Raw genomic sequence first — 9,278 nt, 5'->3', positions numbered from 1 at the left:
GGCAGCTGCGGCCGGTGCCGGGGCTCAGCCCCTGCTACCCGCTGCTGGGCAACGCGCTGCTCTTCGAGCCCAAGGGGGAAGGTAGGAGCGCGGCCCGGCCCCTGGGCGCAGCTCGGTGCAGGGGAAGGCCGGGCGCTTGGAAACTCTGGGGCTGCCTCCCTCCCGTTATGTGCTCCAGCACCCCAGGGTGCAGTGTCCTCCTCCCCACTCTCCTGTCTGCGTGGACAAACTTTGCACCCCTGAGCTGGAGGTGGTGCTGGCACGGAGCCAGCTCCCCCGCGTGCCCCCGGGCTGTGAGCTGCCCAGCCCAACGCCGCGCTCCCTTGCAGACGGGCAGGCCCGGACACAGGCATGGGTCAACCGGGAGGCTGGACAGAAAAGGAGCCCGAAAATAGTGAAAATAATGATTATCATTATCTCTGGCAAAGGGGGGGCCTGATGCTAGAAGTTTCCCCAGGGGTGCCAGGAGTCTAGGTATGGTGCTGCCAACAGGCTGCCTGGGCCCCTGCGTGCATAGGACATGCGTGGGTCCAGGCATGAGGTGTGGGGAGAGGGAGGAACAAGAGAGGGGGCCAGACTGTCCCTATGAGCCCTCCATCAGACCATAGGTCCTTTTTGCCCAGTATCCTGCGTCAAAGTGGTAGAAAGTCAATGCTGAAAGGGAGAGTGACCAGAGGTTTTCCTCCCACTAGCAGCCTCTGGCACTTAAAGTCTAGGAACCTCTGATTCAGAGGCTGTGCCCCTAACTCCCATGCTCAATAGCTAGTGATGCCCCTTTCCTCCAAGAAATTATCCAGTCCTTTTTAAAATATGGCTAAAGTGTCCTCTTCAGCAATGTCTTGTGGCAACAAATCACATACTTTAATTACTTGCTCTGTAAAAAGATCTTCCTTTTATTAGTTTTAAACTTATTCCCTATTAGTTTCATTTTGTCATCCCTAATTCTTGCATTGTGAGAGACAGTAAATCGGGGTGGGCAATGATTTTGGCTGGAGGGCCATGTTAGGAACTTTGCAGCTGTTGCAGGCTGGGGAGGGGTGAGGGGCAGAGTGCTGAACTGGGCCCGCATGGCAGAGGGAGGAAGGGGTGCCATTGCACCTATCCCTTGTGGGCAGGGCACGTTTGAGTGGGAGGATGAGATGGGGCCATGGGGAGAGGCATCTGGAAGAGGAAGGGGTGGGTGAGGCTGGGATTGTGGGGAGGTAACAGTGCAGGGCCAGGGCCTAGGGCAGATCTGTGATCTGTTTCCTGCAGACTCATGCTACAGGTGCCACTTCAGTGCACTGGTTCAGGTGCTGGTACCCTGAATGCTACACTTCAGTGTTCTGAGCCTAACAAAAGTTAAGTAAAATAACTCTCCTTTGTTAAATTAGCAAAGATAAAGCTATATGGAACTCATCATGAATTATATACAGAAATTTTGTCTTTGGCTTATTCTAATAGATTTCTCTTTTACAGATTTCTTTAAACAAGTACTCATGTATTTTGAACAACTCAGGAATGAACCACTGTTAAAACTTTGGATAGGACCATTGCCTTTTCTGCTTTGTTTTCACCCTGAGAATGTGGAGGTGAGTGCTCCTGTCTTTTCTGTCAATCTGTTTCTACCAATTAGCCTAATATGATAAAATGTGTTAGCTATCTTTCATTCTATAGTATAATTTTTCTGTACCAAGTCCCAGAACTACTTCAGTTCCTCATGTCATTCAGAAGCTTCAAAATATTTGGATTGGTATTCTCTCAAGGTTCACAGGCAACCTTATGTGCACTAGTACTACTGAAGGCTCAGTGTCAAATATTTTAGTATTAAAATTTAAGGCATAAATAGGACATATTTTTAAAAATTCACTTAATATTTTTACCCTGATTTTTTCTTTCTTTCTTTTTCTTTTATCTGCTTGTACAGTGCCTACTGGAAATGATAGTGGAAAGTATTTGTGCAGTGGTACAATACTTTACAATAAACAGCTAGGTGAGGCTGTCTGATTTCCTTCTTCTACAAAACCCTGGTTCCTCCCAGTTTGAGTAATTAAATATGGACACATTTTACTAAACATGAGGATTATACTTAAATTTTACGTCTGACGTTATTTCATCCCTAGGTTCGACAATAATCATTCATAGTGACTAGTCATAGTGCAGTGAGACCAGTAATGAAAACCATGTGTTGGGAACGAGAGCTTCATTCTTTGTGCTAGTCATCTCCTTTAGTCAGGTGCATTTTCTGTTTAATGACAATTGAATAAAAACAAGTTTCTGTGCTTAATTCTGCACTGAATGAGATCAAATGTTTTGATCAGTGTTTGGCCTGTAGAAGGCCTTGAACTTGACTTTGCATTTTCATGATAACAGGGTTTTATAATGCAGATGCCGTGTTAATAATCCACTAGTTACAAAACTTCAGTGCTACGGCTGCCAGTGTTACCATCATAGATAGAGTTGTTTTAAATTAGGGAGTGAGATGCAAACAACATGTCAGTCTGAGTCCTGAAGATGATATTTATATTTATTCATTGAATTTATTAACTACAGTGTAGTATAACTGGGAAAACTGTCTCTTTCCCATGTTCTGCCCTTCATACTGACCCCATGGAAGCTTGACCTGGGAGTTTAAAGAATAGAAAGAGGTAGCTAGCCATGTTAGTTTGAAGTCAGCCAGAAAATGAGGCAGAGTGGCACCTTAGAAACTTAGCTCTTTCAGGAAGACATAAACTTGATGGTATGAATGGATTTCCAGAGAGCACAGAGTCTCCCTGAGTCTGCAAACTGTTAATCTCTTCTCTTTCCCTGCTGAAGATCATGCCTTTGTACAGCAGCTGTGGGATATTAAGGTTTGATATGCTATTTACCCAAATCCAAGGTGACTTTAAATTTAAGATGACTCCCTCAAGAATTAGATTCCATACATAGGAAAGTATAAATATGTTATAATTTTCCATGTATAGAATCTAATTAGAGGAAGATCATTTAAAACTAATTCCCCCACTGCTATGGTAGGGAAAGCAGTGGCAGAGGCTGAGGGACTAAACCCAGACCCCTTGCTCTCTTGTCCCTTCCCTGCTCCATGCCTGTGTCTGCTGTACCTCATGCCTGTGCTACTATGTGCCTCCCTGCTACCTGCCTTTCCATATCAGTGCCTGCTCACGGCTGCCTTCCCTGCAGTGCCTATATCTGCCCCCCACACCCTGCCTCCCCACCCCTTGCCACCCTTGTAGCCTGCCTCTCTTGCCCCTGCTCTCTCCTGTAACTTGCCTCCACCCCACAACCTGCCTCCCGTACTCCCTGTCTCCCCTTCAGCCTGTACCCCTTTCATTCGCTGCAGCCTATCTTCCTCCATACCCACTTACCTTCTTCTGCAGCTCTGCTCCTCCAGAGCAGTAAGCAGTAGTATGGCCCCAGCCTGGATCCAGCCCAGCCCTGCCAGGGAGTAGCAGTGGCAGCTCCCAATCAGGCCAGGTTGAGGCTGGAGAGACTGGAGTGGAGAAGAAGGTTAAGGGGGGAAGGGGCAGCAGGAGTCGGGGAAGGGAGTTTTGTGAGCAATTGCTATATTCCAGTTAGACTAGTAATACAGTAGGCGTTTTAATTTTTGTTAAGTCAGAGCAAAAGCCCTTAATTTTGAAATGTAGTTAAAAAGTATTATACTATATTTTATGGGTTTTCTTGATTGGCATTTATTATTTTATATGGTTTAATTACATGATAATAAATGCAATAAAAAGTGAAATTGCATTTGAATCTGGAAAATGAAAGCATTGGGTTTTTTTTAAGTCAAAATTGGACACTTCAAAATAGTTTAAAACATTAAGTTTTTTTTTTTTACAAGTTCTTGAGAAATCAATGCATTTGTAGTGTTCTGATTTTGATGGAAAATTATTTGACGAAAGTTTTTTGGAGTGTGCTGTGTAAAGGAATTCCTGATTGTAAATGACTTTTCCATTTTATGGAGCAGCAGACAGAAATATTTTATGCAAGCTCCTTTCTGCAAGAAGAGATGCTATGTATTAAGTATGAATTGGTTATTTAAATTTATTATTTGATTTGCCATCACGGTTAGGGGTAGCCATCACAGTGCTAGGTACTGTGTAAACAGGGAAAAAAGCTCCAGTGACTGCGGCGCATAGCTCCCAATTTAATATAAGACAACAATTAGATAGATGCAGATAAAAAATGAATGAAAAAAAAAAAGTGGCTATAAGTGGGTGACAAAAACAGAGGAATACTTGTGCCTCCTCCCTAAAGAGAATTGTTTTTCAAACATCTTTTTTTCATTTTTAGATTATTCTGAGCAGTTCAAAGCACATAGATAAATCCTTTATATACAAGTTTCTTCATCCATGGCTTGGCACAGGACTTTTAACAAGGTATGGTAAAATACAAATGTGATTTGATCTACTTAAAATTTGCAGTGCTTAAAGATCATTATACATGTTGCCTGTTTTAAGAGTATGCTTATGAACAGACAGTCATCAAGACCTGGAATGAACAGATAAGCAGCTATTTCAAGGTAATTGTGTGCCGGATGGTACAGTGGTTGTAGCCATATTGGTCTAGAGGCCTAAGGAATCAGAACTTGTGGTGGAGGTGATATTTTTTTATTAGACCAACTAGATCTTTGCAAAAAAAAGTCTTTAATTGCAAGTTTTCAGGCACCAGCACACTCTTCAGGCATAGGAGAAAAGATTGTAAAAGTTCTAGGTAGAAATGAAAGTTGATAGTTCATAGGAGAGTTGAAGGTCTGGTAAAATTTCCTGTTTGGAATAGTGAATTTTATGAAGATTAGGCTCAGATAAAAGTTGGAATAGTCTGTGTACCTCAAAGCTGTTTGGTAAGAAGGATGTAGAGTCATATTTCCTTCTGGTTATGATGTTTCATATTTCACAGAAAGTTAAAAGATTGGAGTGCTCTTCTGGGCAGGCTTTTCTTATGTGGTGCGGTGAAATACGAAACATCATAACCAGAAGGAAATATGACTGTATGTCCTGCTTAACACCAAACAACTTCGAGTTTGTCTAATAAAAGATATCACCTATACCACAAGTTCTGATTCCTTTTGTGCTGGATGTAGCTTTGACTGTTCTTTGCTTTTAGGTGATGGGGGCAGGAGCTAGCCTGTTTGCTATGGTAAACAGCTACTTAGGGATAGACGTGGACAGGCAACACCAAAACTGATGTACTTTCACTGTTGGATTTTTACTCTTGATTCTATAAGCAGTGATTCCAGACTCTGTTTGGGTAAAGATAATCTGGGTGTGAGGTTCATTTCTCTGCTTTGTTTTCAAACTGTTGTAATGGCTATTATGCTATGACACATTTCCTGTAATCCCTAATTTCCTATAAATGCACACACCCAGAGGGCAGCTCTAAGCCCACACAGTCTGACCTAAAGTGGGTGCGTCTCCCAACAGTAGGAAGATGAGAAAAATCCTCTTGAAAGGATGCTGGTATGTAAGCATGGTGGGTAGGGGTGACTTCATTTGAATGCATATAACTCTCTCATACACAGAAGCGATGCATTACTTTTATCTTCTCAAATGAGAAGACTTTCAGCCCAGTTTAACTAACCAAAATGAAATCTTGTTGATTTTAGCTTTCAGGTGTGCTCATACTCAGTGATATGCACTTCAGGGGAAGCCATATATCCCTGATGTCAGAATTCAGCTGGTTGAATTCTACTCATGCTGATAACTGCTTTTGAGTAATGATTTGCAACTGATCCAGCTGCACTGATGATCCTAGCTTCACCCCCAGGAAAAATGACACTGATAGGCCTAGAAAGTTGCCGTACAACCCTTTTTTAATTGAATTAATGGAAATTCATTTCTAGGCTGTATGGACTATTATATTCATTTACTGCTTAAGAAGAGATTGTCAGGTATGTAATCTGATGGGCAGTGCATTCCACCTATCTGTTTATGGATTATGCTGCTATCTGTCCATAGATATGCTGCTATCTGTAAGCAGAACAAGTTCAATTAGTAGCAACTGGCACAATACACTTAGCTCATTCTCAATTATGGAACCTGTGATCAGGAGAAGCATGCACATGGTGAATGCTTTGCTTTTGGAGCAGACTAATCCTCCCTTAATCCTCAGAGCAGTTTCCTAGTATTTTATAGCCTCAAGTTAGCAATAATTATTATTGTTTATTGAATCATGTTCTTGGCAGCAGAGTCATATTAAATTCTGAACAAGTTGCCTGAATTTGATAATATTTGGGTTCAGAAGACAGGAAATTCTGACTGGGTGCATCTACACATGTGTTTTACTGTGGAGTTGACTAATTAGCTCTGCAGTAAAGCATCACCATCTACATGTGTGCTGGTATTACAGTGCAGTAAATTAATTAACTCTGCCGTAGGACAGTACTGTCTTATGGTGGAGTCATTACACGCACTGAAATTAATGCATGGGGGCTGCCTACTGCCTAGCCACATGGCTTCGCACTGTGAGCCCCCCTGTTCCCCAGCCAGTTCCTCTGCTGCCACCCAGAACCCAAGGTTGACCCCTTGTGGCTTCGGCCAGCCTGGGGCTACTCCATAGACTACTAGCACAAGGTGCTGCTGTCCTGGGTGCACATGTAGACACCTGGGAGCATGTGGGGGGAAGTTAACTCCAGCTCAAATGGCACTGGATTTTATCACATTGCATTCATTGTATGTGTAGATGCACCCACTTTGTGTCATTTAATCATATTCTAAAAATGGAGGTTTTAATGACAGAAGAAAGTAGGAGTAGTACAGTCAGGAGTAGGAGAAAGGAAGAAATAGGACATCAAGACTGTTTTCATTGTTATAGTGGGTAGGGAGATGTGAAATGAGACAAGGTTTGAAGAGGCTGATGAGGTTTGAAGAGTCCTTGTTTCCCACTGAAAGGTTTGAAGAGTAGTTCTAATGTTATTTATTGCATGGTGTTCTCCAGTGCCCTGTCAGTAGTGGGTTAAGAAGAACTTGAGGATCCATGTAAGGGTAGAGTAGACCTTCTCATCTTCTCTCTCCTGCTGCTAACCCCTTCCCAAATAGACATATGGAGCCTCTGCAGAGCTACCTTCTGTACTCTTTTGGGTTGCACAACCTCAGTAAAAGAAAACAGTGCAAATTTTACCCCTATGAAAGACCTAACTGATCATTAGAATCTAAATGTCTGTGGAGTTTATACTATTGTTTGTCCCAATCATATCCAAGGGCCTTTCACGTATAATCAGTAGCAATTGTACAATTCCTACTGGCTACCATAGAGACTTGGGCACTTCTCCCTTTTCAGAATAAAATACCTTGCCATATTTTACCTTGAAAGTATTTCTGTTCTGTTTTTGTTAATTACTTTTTCCATATCTGTCCTGTTTTATGTTTAGGTTGATTTGTTTCAGAGTTATATAAGTTCGTTACGTGTGTTTTTTGGACAGTTTGTTTGGTTCAGAGTCAAAATTGCTATTCAGAATCAAGTCAAAATAAGGGTATGTTTACATGGCCTTTCTGATATGTCCTGCAACTACCTTATGAGTTACCACTCTCCAGATAAGAATCCACTGGGGCTCCATTTCCCCCTTCTCCTTTTCACATTGGTGTGGCAGTGTCTGCCTAACTTGCTTTTTTCAAGCACCAATCTAACACTTGATTATGAATTATTAATTCTGTGTTGCCTTTTTGCTTTAAATTTGTTGCTAGGGGTTCGGAAACCCCTGTTCTCCTGAATCTATTGCCTTGTCAGCTCCTGCAAATCATTTTAAATCATTGATCTTGTTATCTGTGTACCTGAAAGGATTTAGCCAAAATAGCTATGTGAGGGCTAATTTGCCAGAGCAGAGAAACAGGGTAGATTAAGCTGCAGGTAATATGGCTATACTGTTACTGGTACCTGAACCATTCTTCTTAGAAATAGGCTGGGCATCCCTATGCTATACACCAGTGCACATTATAGACTTGTCCCTAATCTGCAAAGGCCCTGCTAGTTACCTTTTACTTTGTAAAAGAAGAACAATGGAGCCACACTATTGCAAAGTACTCTGTGTTCTATGGGTAGAAAGTATTTTATATGAACATCATTGTAATCATCCTCACTGTCATTATATTCTGCTTTCACTTATACTCTTAGAACAGGTGGGCAATTATATGGGCTGGAGGGCTACTTAAGGAATTTTGGTGTGCTGCTGTTGGGTGCAGGGAAGGGGGCTGGGGAGGAGGTATTGACCCAGCCCAGTGCAACGGGGTAGCGCGGGGCAATGATCCTATCTGGCCCCAGGCTTATCCACCCCACACTCACCACAAGGGCACTGGATGGGGGCACTGGATGAAGTAGGCAGGTGGGGTCTCCATGGTGACTGGCGTGAGACCCCATGTACAAGGCATGCTCAGCTGGTAGGATTGGATGGGCTCATGTGTGGGCAGGGAGTGGCATCCAAGAGTGGGGCAGGTGGGCACGGTGGGGATTGTGGGATGGTGACAGCACTAGACCAGGGCCTTGAGCAGAGCCACAATCCACTCCCCACACATCCCTGCGATGGGGGCAGTGCATGCAGGGTGGACAGGCTGGGGTACCTGGGCAGCAGAGCTGGTTCCGATGGTGGAGTTGGAGACACTGGCAGTGGCAGAATGCAGAGACACTGGCAGTGGCAGCTGGGCAGATTGTGCCTGGGGACAGAGTGACCAGCTGCATTTAGTGATATATAGCGAGTGCACATGGTTCCATGTACACCTCCTGAGATTGGCCATGACCCCCTGAGAGAAGTGTCGGTGGCACTTCCATTGGCGGTGGGGATCAGCCACTAGGGATGGCGGAAAGGGGGGTTAATGGGGCTCAGCACCCCAAATACCAGGGCAACCCAGCCGCTGCTGCAGCAGGGGGGAAGGGTGCGCCAGGCTTGCAGGCAGCTCAGCACAGCAGGCAGGTAGGTAAGGTTTTTTTCCTTTAGTTTCTGGGCATAGGGGTGTGTGTGTAGAGATCAAGACCCCCCATAATGCAGGAGGGAGCAGGGTAGGGGCAGGGCCAAATCATTTGTCTCCCCTGCCCCTCCCCCCCCCCAGCTGCACTGCGGGGAGAGCCACTGCTCACGCTGCAGGGGGAGCTGGGGGAGGGGTGGCAGGTTCCCCCAGCCTCTTGGCTCCAATGCACTGTGGCCTTGGATGAGCTGCTGGGCTCTGATTGCCCCACGACCTGGCCTGGTCAGAGCCCCATTTACAGTGAATGGATCCCTGGCTGGCCCAGGTTGTAGGACAGGGGGAGTCCAGTGGCTCCTGCAGAGTTGCGGTACTGGGGAGCCAAGGGCAGAGACATGCCTCCCC

The 9,278-nt window shown here is 44.5% G+C and overlaps 1 protein-coding gene across 1 annotated transcript in view; it reads left to right on the top strand.

Moving 5' to 3' along the window:
• The first annotated feature begins 6 nt into the window (after positions 1–6).
• LOC109322022 (cytochrome P450 4V2-like) overlaps positions 7–9,278 on the top strand; it is a 40,990-nt gene continuing 31,718 nt past the window's right edge. Inside the window, exons 1-3 of the mRNA XM_019552820.1 lie at positions 7–81; positions 1,459–1,571; positions 4,276–4,361. Of these exons, the coding sequence (XP_019408365.1) occupies positions 1,479–1,571; positions 4,276–4,361 (179 nt within the window). The 5' untranslated portion in view covers positions 7–81; positions 1,459–1,478. The remainder of the gene's footprint in view (positions 82–1,458; positions 1,572–4,275; positions 4,362–9,278) is intronic.

This window comes from Crocodylus porosus, unplaced genomic scaffold (assembly GCF_001723895.1).
Source record: "Crocodylus porosus isolate Cpor-Errol unplaced genomic scaffold, CroPor_comp1, whole genome shotgun sequence".
Classification (NCBI taxonomy): domain Eukaryota; kingdom Metazoa; phylum Chordata; order Crocodylia; family Crocodylidae; genus Crocodylus; species Crocodylus porosus.
The sequence above is the reverse complement of the archived record's forward strand: the minus strand, read 5'-3'. Positions and strand labels throughout refer to the sequence as shown.